At 40.6% G+C, this 18,002-nt stretch overlaps 1 protein-coding gene across 1 annotated transcript in view; it reads left to right on the plus strand.

The window, feature by feature from the left end:
- Window positions 1-17,649, plus strand: part of GUCA1C (guanylate cyclase activator 1C) — a 29,403-nt gene extending 11,754 nt beyond the window's left edge. The window contains 5 exon segments of the mRNA XM_087861863.1: window positions 4,780-4,929; window positions 9,287-9,374; window positions 9,917-9,984; window positions 10,828-10,904; window positions 17,541-17,649. Coding sequence (XP_087717989.1) covers window positions 4,780-4,929; window positions 9,287-9,374; window positions 9,917-9,984; window positions 10,828-10,904; window positions 17,541-17,649 — 492 coding nt within the window.
- Window positions 17,650-18,002: the final 353 nt, after the last annotated feature.

Consider the following 18,002-nt stretch of genomic DNA (forward strand, 5'->3'; position numbering starts at 1 on the left):
AAGAGCAGAGGGAACACCTTTTGTCCTGCTGAGCCAGGTGGCTGTGCAAGCCAGGTGAGGGAGGTCTGGAAGTGGTGGCCCCAAGAGCTCTCTGCACTCACAGTGTCCCCGAGACTCAGCAGCTCCCACCACACAGGCCAGCTGTCCCTTGGGCAGCACCAGGTATGCAGGGAGCACAGGCGCCAAGGTGCGGTACCTTCAGACATTGGGTCACTTACTTTGTACGACTGTATTGCCAAATAGTTTACACATGTGAATCTGGAACAGCACGCTGCACTGAATGTGTTCCATTTGTACGGACACCTCCTCCAGAAGGAGAACTCGGTTGTAATGCGTTTTGAGGGCAGTAAATATTGGGTGGAATAAAGAACAAAAGCCTTAGAGTAAGGCTGACGGAATTTAAATCCTGGATCCACTGTGTCCTAACGTTGTTGTTTGACTAGTCTATTTAGCCTCTCTGAAAATCCATTTTCTCCTCTGTATGCTAAGAATAATAAGGCCGCCTGTCAGGTTGCTGTTAGAATTAGAGACGATGCTTGGAAAGTGACTAGCATAGTGCTTGAAATATATATATAGTAGATTTTATAGCTTTTATACCTAGTAATAAATAATAAAACAATTGTTTCATATGCATATACATCTTATAATTTAACTTTCTATCTGCATTTCAAATTGATCATATCCTGAAAGCAACTGTGATTTACGGCAGGTTGTGAACATTGCCTGGAGATCATATATTCCACTTGTGGATTTTCTGCTGGATAGAACAGAATAGATTTTGTTTTCATTATTTTTTATTGTATTAGACTTCTAAAGTTTCATCTCTTTAATGGTAGAAAGAACAAAAAACCTTAAATATTTTTTATCTTTTTATACTTTCTTTATAGATGTAAAGGTTTGCCTTATAGTTCCCATACATTTTTGAAACCACGAGAAAGCTTGAATTTGAAGTCTCCAGATGTTTTTTCTCTCTCTTGTTTTCACCCCCTCTACAAAATGATTCATAATGTATTAATGGACCGAGCTCCCTTTGGAGTCCGAGAAACTGTCATGCTTCCATATCTTGCCCTGTTTAACTCTTCCCTTTAACCCATTCCGTCCCAAGAACATAACGTATGAATCTATAAATGTGGTGGGATTCACATTATTATTTTTTTTAAGATTTTATTTATTTATTTATTCAACAGAGATAGAGACAGCCAGCGAGAGAGGGAACACAAGCAGGGGGAGTGGGAGAGGAAGAAGCAGGCTCCTAGCGGAGGAGCCTGCTGTGGGGCTCGATCCCGTAACGCCAGGATCACGCCCTGAGCCGAAGGCAGACGCTTAACCACTGTGCCACCCAGGCGCCCCTCACATTATTTTTGTACACATGCTCCCAGACTCTCCTGAGAATGGCTTTGCGTATGCCCAGTTTCCTCCCTGCCCTCAACCTCAAAGGAGGATCCTGCCATTGCCAAACTAACGTTTTAGGATTTGTGATGCAGAATTATGAGACAAATTGGGAAACTGAAAGGCTGAAGGGTTCTCAAGCTCGGGTTGGCCGCAAAGGCAGTGGGCAGAGGGGGTTGCTGAAGATCGAGCAGCAGGATGTATGTGCGGGAGCAGCTGGGACAGGAAGGGGGTGTTGTGAAGAAATCCATACACTTCTTGCAACTTGTGTTTGTTCCAGAAATGAAAGTAAAGACTTGCTGTTAGTATGATATGAATTTTTTATTGCTAGGCTGTATTTGTATGCCTGTGTCATTCTGAGACTGGACCATGTGGGTCATACTTTTTCTAATTAGTCTTAATAAGGTTATGTAAGTTCAAGTAAGAATAAGTCACAATTACCACAGCCACTTAGATACCTAGTTGATAACATTGTCTACAAAAAAAGACATCTATAAGAAAAACAGCTTAGGTTCGTGGTTCCCAGAACTTAGGATACATCAGACTCACCTGGGGAGCATATTAAAATGCAGACACTTGGGTCCCATCCCAAGTAGTTTTGATGCTGTTGTGTGGGGGCCAGCTTCTAGCATTGTTCATTGTCCCCATGTGATTCTGATGCAGGGAGTTTATGAACCCTACTCTGGCACAAGGCCAGTTGGTATCAGACATCACCAGACAATTCTGTGTCCGCAAGGGGTCTGGTAGCTCAAATACAGAAATATAAACTTAACTGTGTTCCTTTGGATAGCCTCAAAGAAAAGTCTTTGGACATTGTTGCATTCTTCCTAGTCCATTTGCAGGAACATCTCACCCTGTCTGTGGCTCTTATCCACCTCCCCACCCTGGGCTTGACAACTATAGGTTAACCAAAGGCAATAATAACTTTATCTTCTGATTGACAGAATAAACATTACCTAAAACTCTCGCCAACATTAACACAAGCCATTAAATCACATTCACTAGGGTTGTCTCACTGCTGCAGATTTCTACAAAATCTTACCAGAAAGATAATTGGAACGAAGAGTTGGCTGTGGATTGTTAAGAATTTGTCTGATTACATAACAGAATGCTGAAATGAAAACAGAAAATGTTTTGCTTGCAGGAGGTTTTGCCAAAGACTGCACCTGTCTAAGTAGAAAAGGCTTCCTTCCTTACCCATCATCAACTTTGGTTGCAGATTGGTTGTGGATTGTCCATTTTAAAGCCATACAATGAGAATATTTGTGCTCATCTCCTGATACAGTTTGCTCAGAGCTTCCAGAGCCTGGTTTGGAAGGAGGTAGGGCCACCCGCCCACTGTGCCTAAAGTCAACAGTGCTCAGTCTAGCCTGTTGCCATTCATCATACAAGGTGACGCCAAAAACTGTGATCACTGAAGCGGGACTCAAAAAGTGAAAGTGAAACAAACCATCACAAAATAAAAGGTTTTTATGGAAACTTTATAACCAGCTCAGCCTCCTCAGGGAGGATGCTTCTGTAACCTTTGGGCAAACACGCATAAGAACTACCCAGGAAACTGTTGTATTGATGGGTCAGCCCTAAGAGACACAGGAGGAAGAACTGGGAGCCAATGTGCCCTGATTGGATACTGTCCACCCAATTTCTGTCCTCTGCACCTGCTGGTCTCGTCACTGAAAAATAATTGTCACGTCTTCCCAAATTGGAAGATATCTTGATGTCATTTTTTTTTTGAAAGATTTTATTTATTTGAGAGAGAGAGAGAAAGCAAGAGCAGGGGGAAGGGCAGAGGGACAAGCCGACTCCCCACTGAGTGGGAAACCCAACATGGGGCTCCATCCGGGACCCTGAGATCATGACCCAAGCCAAAGTCAGATGGTTTGACTGAGCCACCCAGGTGTCCCTATTGTCATCTTAAATACATTTCAACTCTATGATAACCTATCTTCCCTGTCTCAGCCATAGCTAGGCTAAGGATTAATACGATGAAGTGGTAATGAGCAGTAAGAAAGGCTAATGGAGAAAAGGTAAGACCAGCTATGTTTTGTAGACTTGAGCAGATTTACTGTAGGAGATCCTTTCAACCAGACTCCAAACTGTTAACAGAAGTCTTATGGCTTATAAGAGATATTAAATTTATTGATAGGGTAAAGATATCTAAGTTATAAAATGTAAAAATCTAATACATGTAGTAAAATTTTAAAATATTTTTAATGATATTTTTATTACATATTGTAGAAAATTTTTAAAAATAATACATTTGAAGACAATGCTGTAGTGATTAGCACATTGGCTTTCAATATCCGAGATTCTGTAGCAGTCTACAATACAAAACAAGCAAAGCAAAACAAAATAAACAAAAAGCTGTTAACCAGCAAGCAGGCTTTGCTTCACATCCAGAACTACTGGTGATTTTTCATTTGCTTTTCTTCCAGACTAGACACAAAAGCTTGAGCCTCAAAGCAAACACATACCATTTTACAGGCCGATAAGTCTCAAGCCCTTTGTATCCAAGGGAAAGGGGTACTTTAAGTCACATCCTGTTTGGTAAATAGGACTTTAAATTCCAAAGCTCCAAGGAGAATGCAGCTGACATCGTGCTTTCTTGGGCTGAATATGCTACCATTGGCCTCTGTCTCTCACGGGCACATAGAGAGTGGGTGGCACACGCCTCCCTAGAGCCAGTCACCTTTCTTAAGAGAGTTGAGCATTTGGCTGAGCAAGGTTTGAAGGGTATGAGTCTTAAGAATGATACCCACTATTTCTGTTTCAACTGAGAGTATTTTACCATTTAAAACAGGATGAGGGGAACTGCCTAAGCTTGAGAGCTTTAAACAGTCTTTTCTCAGATTGACTAATATGGCAAAATCTTTACAGAAAGAGGCTCATAAATTTTGATTCATACTGAAAACGATGTACTTAGAAGGAATCATGGAGTTTAGCATTCCAAAAAGATCAACTGGGCTCTCTAAAGAGTACAGAATTTAGCTCCTTGGTAATTCCTTTCTTCTAGAAACTGGTACCTTGTCTTCTCCTGAGTAGAGGATAAAACCTGAAGGGATTTAGGAGAAGACAGCCACTGTAGGATGTCCGGTGGTAAGGACACAGCCTTCCCTCACAGCATTGCAGAACTTTTCCCTTTTTTTTTTTTTGGCATAAGGAGTATTTTCTCTAAAAAAGACACTTACCTATATATTTAAAGTTACTTGTTTCTATACACATTACCTATGTTCTTGTTTGTTTAACGAAATGCCAGGGAAAGGTCTATGCTGAAATCTTGTGGGTTGTATTAATTTGTGCTAACGGTCCTGCTCCTGAACCATGACTTCTCAAATAAAAAACAATTGTTTTCTCAGATATTGATTTCCCTTTCCACCTTGCTTTCCATAGGATGGATTTATTGACTTTTTAGAGTTTATTGCTGCTATAAATCTAGTTATACGAGGAAAAATGGAGCAAAAATTAAAATGGTATTTTAAACTGTATGATGCTGATGGAAACGGTTCTATTGACAAAAAGGAACTACTGAACATCTTCATGGTAAGTGAAATAGTGAAGCAAATTTGTGGGACATTGTGTAGTTAATGTAAATTTCCTCCCTGTGGGGACAGCTGTCTGTGTGGTTGGTGACTCTTGGGATAGACATTTGGATCGGCTGGAGCAATGTAAGTTTCACTGTGCTGTTGGTTACTGAGTGTGCACCTGCAAACCAGCATTTTCTTGTTGGTGTTCAAATTCACAGATGTAGCAGAGTACTGAGATGAAAAGTGAAATAAACATGATGTTCTAAAACAATTTATCTTTTTGTCTGCATATGTGCAGAAAGTTTTGTGAGGAACAGTTAAAATGCTAGATGATTTATGTAGCAAGAGCCACGGACTAAGAACAAAGGTAGCTGAGGACTAGTCTTTCCAGGAGCTGGACTAAAGTATTTCTAAAGAGGTAGCTCAAGGATCTCAGGTCCTTTGCAGCTCTAAAGTTCAGTGAGTCCCTTTATAAATCTCACCCCCCTCCATCATGGAAGTGGGAATAGTTATTATCACGGTATTCGATGAAATGGATCCTAAAGTAAAAGCTGAAATGGAGCACTGTACCTAAGTGAGGTTGTGAAGTAAAATAAACATTATGAATGCGATACAGTGAATTTGTAACACAGTCAGAATTAGCATCAGAGGTCTTAGAAATGATCTGGTCCAAATTCTTCCATTTATAGACGAAGGAGTTGAGTTACAAACATAGTAGTAGCAAAAATGCGAAAAATAAATGGATAGAACCACAATTATAATTAAACACCTCAAATAATGCACAAAGCTGTTAAAATTTAAAACTGCTTAGCAAATGTGGAGTTAACCAACATAAGCAAAGAATTCAAGAGTGTGGTAATACTAATATTGCTTCCACTTTAATCTCACATAGGTAATTCACAAAAAAGTACTAAGATGCACTTTGTAACTGAATTTTGTAAGCATTAATATTCAGAAATTCTGTATATAATATATTGTAATACAAAATTAGGAATCTAAAATATTGTCTAGAGAATGCCCAAACCCATGTAAATTTTAGAATATCCTCTTGAATAAACATGCTTGAATTTATTTTAAAAACATTAAAAATGTAATATACAAATATTGGGGGATTCCTGCAAAGCAGTACTCAGAGCGAGGGTTCTTATCCTGGGATCTATGGATCTGGGGCCTATGGGAATCTTTGAAGACCATGAAACTGAAGGCAAATTTTTTCCTGTATGTTACCCATTTTTGGGGGGAGGGAGAGGGTCATCAAATTCTCAAAAGAATTAGGAGGAATGAAAGGATAAAAATGATTTTGTCTAAATCTTATGGAAATCTTTGCACAGATTTTCATTAGTTAAAATGTATAACATTTGTTAGTGAAGAAAAGAGAAATATTAAGTAGCTAGTTGAGTATTTTTCTTAAAGTGTTTAGAAAGAGGGGCGCCTGGGTGGCTCAGTCGTTAAGCGGCTGCCTTCGGCTCAGGGCGTGATCCCAGTGTTCTGGGATCGAGCCCCCGCATCAGGCTCCTCGGCTGGGAGCCTGCTTCTTCCTCTCCCACTCCCCCTGCTTGTGTTCTCTCTCTTGCTGGCTGTCTCTCTCTCTGTCAAATAAATAAATAAAAAATCTTAAAAAAAAAAGTGTTTAGAAAGAGAACAGAAAGAAATAAGGAAACTGAAATAATAAAAGCACAGGGCAGAAATTAATAATTGATACTATTTGTCTCCAATGACATTAATAAAGATTAACAAGAATAAACTGTAATTCTGGCAAGGGCACTGTAAGAAGAGCACCCTTACACACTGTGGAGGGAGTATAAATGGATAGAACATTACTGGAAATTTGGTAATCTGTGTCAAGAGGCCAAAAGTTTATCTTCATTTTAGAGTCAACATTTTTGGTCAGGAAAAATAATCATTAACATCATCAAAGATAAAAGTTCCATGACTTACATCACTGAAATACTAAAAATAAGTGACTTAAAAGAGGGAAGGTTTTAAATAAATTAATGCAATGGAATATGTACTTATGAGAAAAGAGTGGTCGACAAACATGTTTTCTATATGGTGGCAAGTGAAAAAAATAGGGTAAAGAATAATACATGCTGTTTAATAGAAGTTCTCTCAATACATGATAACAGGATGTTAAAAAAAAAAATGCAGCCCAACCATCAAAAGGATCCAAAGGAAGGACTAGATTATAGGCAAAACTTACAAAGGAAGTAGTTACACCCTAATTTCACTTCAAAGGCATAAAATGGTCAGGAGAATTTTTGAGAAGGATTACTAGAGAGGATTTCTCGGGTAAGAGCTCTCAAGTCAATAGCATGGGGATTTAAGGAGACCATGGAGGTTTGGGGAACACTGTGTTCCAGTGTTAGAATCTGAGAAATCTATATGAAACAGACCATTGCGGCAGAGTAGAGGGATAACGTTTAGGAAGTATCTCATGCCGAGAATTAGTTGGGATGGAGGTTTTTCCATAGATCAGATATGGGAGTGGGGGAGCAGACATGGAGTTATCTTGGATCTTGTCCCACTTGGAGAAGTGAGGGCACCTCAGTAGAAGAGGGAGCTGGAAATAGAACTAGAGAGTGCTTCTTAACCGGGAGCAAGGTTGCACTCCTCCTCCCCTTGGGGACATGTGGCAATGTTGTCAGCTGGGGAGTGAGTGGAGGAGGGTGAGGTGTGACTGCTATCTATTGTTTAGGGACCAGGGGCGGCCGTTAAACATTCTCCAGTGCATGGGACGATCCTAAACAAGAACTATCAATTGGGCAGATATTGAAAACTCAGAGCTTGTAGCAGGAGCCTCGAGGGGTCAGCTGGAAGCAAAGTACATGATTCACGTGTAGGGAATTGCAGGAGAGTCTCAGTAATGAAGGGGAGGCTTGGTCTCAGAGAAAGAGCAGATTTCCAACATCAGCCATCCCGAGAGCTCGGACACTCAGTAGCCATGGCAGTGCCTGCCAAGTCAGAGGTGTCCCGCTCCCCCTTCGCTCCTACCTCCTCCTGCTCCTGCTCAGAGAGTCGTCAGAGGAGGGCTTAGCAAAATGCAGGAGAAAGGGCAGATATGCTAAATGAGGGAGGAAAGAAGGAAACAACCCATGCCTCCTTGCCCGTCCCCCAACCATGTTTCTCCTGTTAGAAGAGGGAAAACAGGCAACACTGATGACTGCCTCCGAAAATATCCCTTCAGGCCTTGTCAACCTTCCAATCAGTCCTTCAGTCTCGCTTATATGGCCCAGAGATGGGTGACAAACAAATCCTAGAAATTGCATGATCTTTTATTATGATGTATGTATGTTGTCTAGTATCCCTTCAGGCTATGGGAATACTGGACGCCTAGCCAAATTTTCTAGGCTTTTGGGACCTCTGTCAAGACACCAAGAAACCCTAAAAACGTTCACCTAATAGGATACTACATGTAAGTAACCATTATTCTAAACATTACCCTGTATTTAACTGTGAGACCTGGACGTGCTAAGGCCAGGGATGGTGCTTCACCACTGCGTGCTCTGACTAAGCCTGGATTCCGCTTCAGTAATGCATGAGAAGCAGCAGAAGAGAAGTCCTATTTCAGACTGTGCCCTCATTTAAAACATGTTGCCAGCGGTTTTCTAAAGATCCCTTCATGTTCAATCAAGATAGTTATGTTCAGTTTCCCAGATGACTACTCATTCTCTCTCTCCGTCTCTCTTTCATTTTACTATGAATTTTGACATCAAATGTTGGTCATTTAATTTAATCACCTGGAGGTGGGAGAGAAGGGGAGAATGGTTAAATTTCCCCTCTAGGAAAGCTGGAAATGTCATTTTCCCTGGGTCCGCTGACAGCCTTTATGATGAAAAGGTGCTGGCAGGATGTGAGAGAAATTCAGTATCCTTCCAAGGCATACATATCTGTCTTCCCAGTCGATCATTCTACAAAAGGGCAAAAAGGACCAGAGGTGCCTGTGTCAGAAGCTGGAGGGGAAGCCTTAGACGCTTACAGAATATCCTTTCATGTTTCTCCATCAGATCAATGATAATTGGTCTGAAGTTGAGAGCGTCGTCTGTTTTCTAGGTCCAGAATTCTTACGACAGTAGCTGCTGCAATTTTTTTCTCCAGTAGGCTTTTTTGCATCTTTCGTGACCTAATATGTTGAATGGATCCCTTTGTGCTATATAATATCAAACTTAAGATTGTATTCAGTTAATTAAATTTCCAAGCCTCATTACCCTGAACTGACATATAATCTTTTTATTTATTTTTAACAACTAGAACAGGTTAGACAGCCAAAATGACATGAACATATCCTCAAATTCTGTCACATTGAGGATAGAAATGTCACAAAATGTATTTGCTTCCAGCAAAATTGAACTCTCGGATTTAATTTCTCTTTGCAGGCTGTACAAGCCCTCAACGGCCAGCAAACTCTGAGTCCTGAAGAATTTACTAACTTGGTGTTTCATAAGATTGATATAAACAATGATGGTAAGGCAATTACTCTCCTTGGGCTCACTTTTTTTTTTTTTTTAGTTTACAAAGTAGGAAATGGTGGTGGTGGGAATGTCGTTTAAGCAAAAGCATGAACCTTTCAAGAAGATCTTAGTTGTGATATCACTTGGGCCTCATAATTTGACCAATTCAGTGTTCTCCAGTCCGTACAATTCAATTGAATAAATAAGTATTGAACATATATATATTATATGTATATATTTAATTCATGATGCTTGACACCTTGGGATATATGAACAAGAGTAAAGGGAGGTCCAAAGAAAGAAACGTGGGAGAAAATGATACGAAGGACTCTGCTGTTCACTCTGGGATATGTTCTAGTAATTATTCCTTTCTACTGGAGATGTCTCATCAACTTGCAAGTAAACTCAAGTTTTCCATACTATAAAAATCATTTCTTCAATTGTGTGATTTTCTTCTACTATCAGACTTTTTCCTTCCTTTTGACTACACACTTCTGGGAAGAATTGTTGTACTTGCCTTCATTTCTGTTCTTTTTACCTTTTCTACGTTTCTAGTCTTTCTGCTCATTTCTCCATCTGCTATTGCTACCCTAAAATCTGGGCTCCTCTTTAGCGCAGAGAAGGTAACTACTTCTTCAGAGGCTGAATGAGAGGGAAGACACAGACATTCCAGAAGGGGGAGATGACTTTGATCTCAGTAAACTGGTAGGGAGCATATTGATTTGAGATTGAGCCAGCGTATCTAGGAATGTTCCTTGAAAAAAAAAAAGTTCGACATTGTGGACAATATGATGTTAGTAAGTCATTTTGGTGGGGAGGGATGGATGTGAAGCACTGGGACTCCAGCCATGGTTGTCATTAATCCAAGACAACTTTTTCCCACAGAACCAACATGCCCACCTTAGGTCACTTCTTGTAATAGACACTAGAGGGCAGTAGACATCCATGTTGCATGTGGCAGTTTGCACAAGTCTAATGTGGCATCTGAGTCTGGCAGGATGGGATGGTGAGGAGGCTGGGAGGGAGTTCACATGAAATCACCATTATGAATGAGCCAAACGACTGGACAAGAGTATGAATCTCAGAATAACACTTTGTAAAGTATCAGTATCATCAGTCTCTCTCTTAGGACCCAGTCCTAGTTTGCCTCACCTCAATTTCAAGTCAGCATGCTCATTTTCTAATTGGCCAATCTCAGAGCCATTTGGTTGTAATCACTTATATTTGAGTTTATATAGATCGGGGATAAAGTAAGTCAGTTCATGTGAAAGGTTGCAAAACACAGATTCTGCCAGCCCATATTTGACAAGGAAACTAAGTGAAGGTAGACAAGGACCAGGGAAATAGAGAGTGGAAGATCCGTAGGAGGCCGATGAAAATTTTATTTGAAACATGCAGTTGAAAATTCTGATCACCAAACAGGACAAATGCTGTAGGTTTTGTTCTGTTTTAATTTTTAATCTTAGAGGTGCTGGAGTATGGCAGGGATTGGAGTAGAGATGATAAAACATTTCAGGCTGGGGCTGAAATCGTTGGCCAAAGGGTAAGTGTCCTGGAAATAGGACATTGTGAATGTTTAAGACTTAGTAATACAATGAATGTCAAAAGGGCAGGTCACGAATGTTCGAAAATATCTCTGGATTCTGCTTTTAGGGTTGGAAGTGGGGATATGATAAGAAAGGCGACCTCTCCTGGAGAAGTATGACCTTCTCCTTGAGAAGGGACTTAGTTTCTATTAGTGAGAGGGAACAGATAGTGTGTTCCAGAAAACAAGAAACTGATGCAGGACTCTTTATTATCTAAACAGTTTCCTTGAAAACAAAGTATAAGGAACCAATAAAATGGGGGGACGTGGTTGGAAGGGCCTAGAAAAAGAAAGAGGGGGTTGCAAAAGGATGCAATCTAGAAGAGTGAAGGTGTTTTCTTGGGCAATAACTAAGGATACCTGAAGCCCAGGAAATGGGCTTTTTGACCTGGAAGAATATGTCAAAAGAGAGAGAATACATTATGGTTTCTGGAATAGCTTATAGAACTAATCATGTGAATCATTTCCTCTGATAAAAACTTGTATTTAAGAAAAAAGATGTATATCATTGCCTTTACAATGAAGATATCAAATAAACTAGCTGCATTTTGGAACAACAGTGAACCACTGTTCCTTGGCAAATGCATATACAGAACTAAAACTGATAGAATTCGCTTTTATGTGCAAATCATTGGCCGTTGTTTTATCATCTCATCAAGAGACAGCTTGGTCATTCCCTACATCAAGAAAAGGATGCTGAAATTGTACTGTGGGACAAAGACAGCCCAGAGCACCAGAAGGCAAGGAAGAGAAAGTAATGAAGACATAGAAGGTTGATATTTGCGGAAGTATGAAAGGATTTTACCAGTATTTGACACAGGGAAATAAAGTGTTTCACTCACACATAAAAGGGGAGTGAGCACCACAGGGGAACATGTCTATCCATCTTTGCACAAACCTGAGTATATATACCTCAAATATGATTTTTTTAAATTGTTGATTATCATTGTTATCTAAACATCAGCGTTGGTAGAAATAGAGATGTTTAGTCAAGTATACCAGAATCGTGTTGAGTACGTGCCAATATATTGTTTTTTAATTTTTCAAACTGAAAAGCAAGCATACTCTTGGTATCTGATAATCCCATGAATATTGAAACCAAAGATGAAGAAGATCACAGCACAACAGGATGGAACTTTAGGAACATACATGAACATCCCAATTTGACTGCAAACTGTAGACAAAAGAATGACCAATATCAAATTTGTTGGGACAGAAAAATACACAACAGCTGTGAAGTGTTCTATACACGATTATCATGGTAGTTAGCAAATCAAAGAAGATTAATCAAAAGAGAGGCATGGGATAAATGCTAAGAAAACAAAAGATGAGGATCTGCAACCTCCCTGAGGGCAAGAACTATTTTTGTTTTATGTACTTTGGTATTTCTTGCATGCTCACACTTCCTGACACATAGCAGTTGCTCTATGAATAGTTGTAAGATGAATGAGTGTCTGGAAGGAAGATGTCATGAAAAGTGAAGGAGGAAATAAACAAGCACAACATGGAATTTTTTTTTTAAGATTATTTATTTGAGAGAGAGCGAGAGAAAAAGAAAGAGCATGCACGCACACTAGTGGGGGAAGGGGCAGAGGGAGAGAGGGACAAGCAGATTCCTCACTGAGCAGGGAGACCAATGGGGGACTCGATCCCAGAACCCTGAGATCATGACCTGAGCCAAAATCAAGAATAAGACGCTTAACCGACTGACCCACCCAGGCACCCCACAACATGCAATGTTATCTGTAGGAAGAAAGGTGTCTAGACTATTTTGGAAATAATACGGTGTATGCATTGCCACTTTACAAAATCTAAGTGTAATTGATTAATAGGAGTTAATTACCAATGGAAAGTGAAACGGGGGGGGGGACAAAAAAAAGGTTAGGGGGGAATTCTTTCATTTCATTACGCCTTTTTGTAGTGCTTAAGTTTTATATCATGAGCATGATGATTGTAATAATGCAATAAGCTATTTTTATTCTTCTATTATGAACAAAAGCATCAGAAAGGAAAACTTGAAGAGAATCACACAGATAGAAGATTGAAGTTCAATATTCAATGTTATTGAAGAATGAAAATGGGCAGGACAGCAAGACAAGTCAGGATAAATGATTAAGCATGGAATTCTGCAGCCTTTCCTTCAGGAAGGAGAGCAACCCTGTTCTACCATGCACTGCCTAGGAATCGTTCTTGACGTGATTTAGGAAGATTTACAGATGCTGTTCACAGCATCAAGTGCAGAAAGTGTCCAGGCAAGTTTAACCTAGCGCCACATAGCACAGGGGCAGGGGAGACTTCTGTGGCTCATGATAATAAACCGTGAAAGTGAAAATAGAACAAGGCCAAAGACACAGGAAAGAGGAGATTATTGAGCGGATATTTTGGGTAAAAGAAAACAGGGACAGGACATGAAGACATTTTATTGAGCAGTTACCCAGAAGGACCAGTGTTTTCGACTGGAACATCGTGGAGGGCCATGGGAGTCATAGCGACTCAAACTGGGAAGCAGAACTGCCAGAGGAGAAGAGGGAATCGGGTTTTCTCATAGAAAAGAATGAACAGCTGCGTATAAACACTGGGCTGTAAAGTGCTGCTAAACACCGCTGGTGCCATTTGCTGATGACTACAAACCCCGTTGTGTAGACTCCCCACGGGCATCTGCCCTTGAAAATCTGGTCAGTCTCATCTCCTGAGACACCCCCCCTCCCCCATTCCCATCTCTGCTAATTTCCCAGCCCCGCTACACTGTTTCACCAAGTTCGAATTTCAAAGAATTAGAAAGAATTGACGAAAAGTCCTTTACGCAGGCTGCTTTCTTTTAAAACCAGCTGACTTCTTTAGAGCAAAAATGATCATGTGGGCATGCACAGTAAATTTTGGCTTTTCTTTTCGGGGTGGGGGTAGGAAGTCATTTTTTGTTTTGTTATGAAAGATAATATACAATGTTAATGGGAAGAAATAGAATATCAACAAGATAACCGGATGGCAAAAACAAGGCTGAAGAAAATATTCACGGGTAGCCTCTATCATCAATGAAGCTGTAAAATCGGTAGTGAGTGATGGAAGAGCATTGACCTTCAGGGTCCCCAGGAGGAGAGAAGGTATCTACAAACACAACAACCAACACTAAATCATGTAGATAGAAATGATGAGTATATGTATATTTCAACATGTGAAAATAAAATTTCGTACTTTCTGAATTATGCCCTACAAATACTGAAATGTATCTGTAAATATACAACAAAATAATACAAACTCAAACAATTGTTTCAGATCCTTCTGAGCCCTGTGATCTCCAGCTCAGTCACCTCTTACTGGCTTTGGCTCTTGCTGGTAGATTTTTTTGAGGGGAAGCTTCTGGACCTACATAGGCAATTCTTTCTAGAAAGATTCAGAAACCATCCTTTTAATTTGTTTGGGCATAAATCCACAGGCAACTTAAAAGGGACTAGGAAGCAGTGTTTAAGAACACCAGATAAAAGCAATTTGTCAGCATTTTTTTCCGAGCACCTGTCACATTCCAACACCGTAGTGTTGGAGGAAATGGCACTTGTAGCTGGGGCTTAATACATGTTTGATGAATAAATGAATGAATGCTAAGTGCTAGAGGGAAAAGAGGAAAATTTCAAGGTAAGTATTTAAATAGAGATAGTAAACATTATAAGTTGCTATAGATAGAAGTCGGCTTAATTTCAAAAAAGAACTTTTTTTATGGTGAGTTGTTAGGTAACATGAAAACAACGAATATGCAGAGTGCACACACGTTTTGAGAAAAATGAAAAAACAACAGTGAAGAGTTCCGTCCTGTAAGTTAAGGGAGTAGAACTTAAAAGTTCTCATCACAAGAAAAAGAAAGTGTGAAGTGTAATTAATGAAGGTGATGGATGTTGCAATATATACATGTATCAGATCACTACGTTGTATACCTTAAACTGAAAGAACGTTATATGTCAGTTCTATCTCAATTTAAAGAAATGTTTTTTAAAGAAATTCCATCTTTTCTCTCTTTGGCACACCAGTCACCTGTGTTCCTTTTCACCTGACATGGCGCCTATACCCTCCACACCCTCAGACCCAGCTTCCACCAGCACTGGTGACAACGGACAAGTATTATAACAGAGATGAAAACCCACTTCAGTTCCCCCATCTCCACTCTCACTTCTCTTTTGGTCATGTGAAGCCCCCAGAAATTTTGCATGGGGAATTTAGCAGCTATGATTTCCCTTTGCAAGAAATAGGGTTGTTTTGTTATTTATGGTTCCTGTGACCCACCACTCCGCACCCATGTGACTGTCCCCAGCCACACACTCACTACTCCTCATTTTTAGTTTTCTCTCCTTAACTTTGGTTCACTCCATGGCTACACATTCCCTGTGAGACAGAGATGATTCCACGCCTACCCTGTGGGTTTTGCACAAACTTCTTTGGCATAAGGAAAACATAAGGAACAAAGATTCGATTTCCCTCTAAGAAACATGTTTCAGAATTTTGCCACTGAAACCAAAAGGAAGGTATCTTATGAGAATGTGATGATCCGTGTTTGTTTATATTTGAATCACTTTCATGGTGTTTTGGGTATTTGACTTTATCCCCCAAAAGTACAGCTACAGCGTAACACCTGATTTCGGGTCCTGCCGACTTTCTGCCCCAGATGTACGTTCTCTAGTTACTGAATGGTCTTGATTTGGCTTTGGTTGCCCTTCTGCCTAGCCACGAAACCTATCTGGAACAATCTCTTTGAGATCAGGAACTACATCTCTGCCTCTCGACTTGTAGGCTCATGTGCAGCCACGTCCCAGCAGACTCTAAGCTTGGGGTGGGTCGTGGTCCCGTGAGGCCAAAGAAAAGACCCAGAGACAGCGTTTTTTTTGTTTTTGTTTTTTTTAAGATTTTATTTATTTATTTATTTGAGAGAGAAGGGGGGAGCGAGCATGAGTGCGAGGAGGGGCAGAGGGAGAAGCAGACTCTCTAGTGAGCAGGGAGCCTGATGCCTGGCAAGACATGGGTTTATCGGGGGAACTTACAGGGAATCAGGAGTGGCCAACTGGACAGAGCATCTGCTGCTGGCGTCTCTATGCAGCAAGTTTTATATCACAGCACTTTACCCTGGCAACTGTCAGTGGCCCTTCCTCTCTTCCATGGACAGCGCTTCCAAGGAAACCAAGGTCTGCCGCCTGGACACTGTTTTAAGGGACATACTCCAGGTTGGCCAGCCCCAGAGCCCCTGACCTTGAACACTAAACAACACATTCCACTGCAGATTCTGCTTGATGGGAATATAGAGGGAGAACGGGATCTCTACATTATCAAGATCGTGATTAACTGGGACATTTGGGGTATGCTTACACAAACTAGCTATCCAGCATGTACTGTAAAACTCATAATTACAATTCAAATGAGTCAGCAGAGAACCCTCCCTGTTGAATGTTGAAAAGTTGTCTTGAAGGATGAGGGTAGTGGCAAAACATAGCAGCCATGGTACATGGGTATAAGGCAAAGGTTTTATAGCACTGGACTGGCCAGCATGGGCCTAGGGCTTAAGTCAAGCTGATGAAATTAGGAATCAAAAATGAGAGGGGAGCTCAGCTGGTTGAGCATCCAACTCTTGATCTCAGCTCAGGTCTTGATCTCGGGGTCGTGAGTTCAAGACCCACATTGGGCTGCATGCTGGGCGTGAAGGCCACTTAATAAAAAAAAAAAATCAGAAAATGGCTGACCAATGATTATACATGGGATGAATAAATGTTTAACCTTTCTAGGGGCACCTGGGTGGCTCAGTCAGTTAAGCATCTGACTCTTGGTTTCAGCTCAGGTCATGATCTCAGAGTCCTGGGATCAAGCCCTGTGTCAGGCTCCACACTCAGTGCAGAGTCTGCTTGTCTTCCCTCCCCCTCTGCTCCTTCCCCTGCTTGTGCTCTCTCTCTCTCTCTTTCAAATGAAATCTTTAAGAAAAAATGTTTAACCTTCCTCATAGCGTTGGACAGTCCCAGGGATTATTTCCTGAGAGAAGAATATTGAAAACAGCCTTGCACATAGTCATTTCCTCCTGATCTTAGAAATCAGCAATATTCATGCTCCTATCACCTGGTCATATCTTCAAGATTAAAGGTCAAATAATCAATACTGTGTAGAGACATGAATGTGTATGTGACCACAAGTGCATTGTTGATGTTCTCAACTTAAAAGTAGATTGTATTTGGGGCACCTGGGTCATTCAGTCAGTTAAGCAACTGACTGTTGATTTTGGTTCAAGTCATTACCTCGGTGTCATGCGATTGAGCCCCGCATCAGGGTCTGTGGTGGCCGCGGAGCCTGCTTAAGATTCTCTCTCTCCCTCTGCCCCCCCACCAGCTTGTACTACCTCCCTCTCTGTCTCTCCCTCTTCAAAAAAATAGATTGTATTTGTCATCTACATTTTCATTGGCAACCCTACCATTGAATGCTTTTCTATATAAGGATATTCAAAGAATTCAGTCTGGTTGAGGTGAAAGGATGTCACAAGAGTGTCAAGAAAAGTACCAGGGAATATATTATATACACCAGTGATTGGTTTGAACAAAGCCTCTTGTTAATTGTTCATTTATTATTTTCTAGGAGAATTGACTTTAGAAGAATTTATCAATGGCACGGAAAAAGATCAGGATCTTCTGGAGATTGTTTCCAAGAGCTTTGACTTCTCCAATGTACTGAAAGTACTCTATAATGAGAAACAGTCAGACACAGAAGGGAGGCTTCCTTCAAACCATGTGAGAAGGCTGATCTAGGGAAGGTGGAAATGAAGCAGTCGTGAGCTGTGAGAATGCCTTTCCTGACTTTCGGGGGGTGCAAGACTTTTCAGTTGAGAAGAAATGAAATTCTCCCACGTACATGCTATTGATTTCAGGTTTTTATTATAATTGGTATTGGCTTGTGAATACATCACTTAAGTCCCATGGAGACTTCCATAAAGATCATAGACAAAAGAATTGTTGCTTTCCTGTCTATATATTAGTGCTTTCTCTGCAGATTAGAACATGATGATTAACCTGAAGGATTGTCTCCATATCCATTAAAGAA

Source organism: Ursus americanus, chromosome 4 (assembly GCF_024610735.1).
Source record: "Ursus americanus isolate L20-20 chromosome 4, mUrsAme1.1.p, whole genome shotgun sequence".
Lineage (NCBI taxonomy): Eukaryota > Metazoa > Chordata > Mammalia > Carnivora > Ursidae > Ursus > Ursus americanus.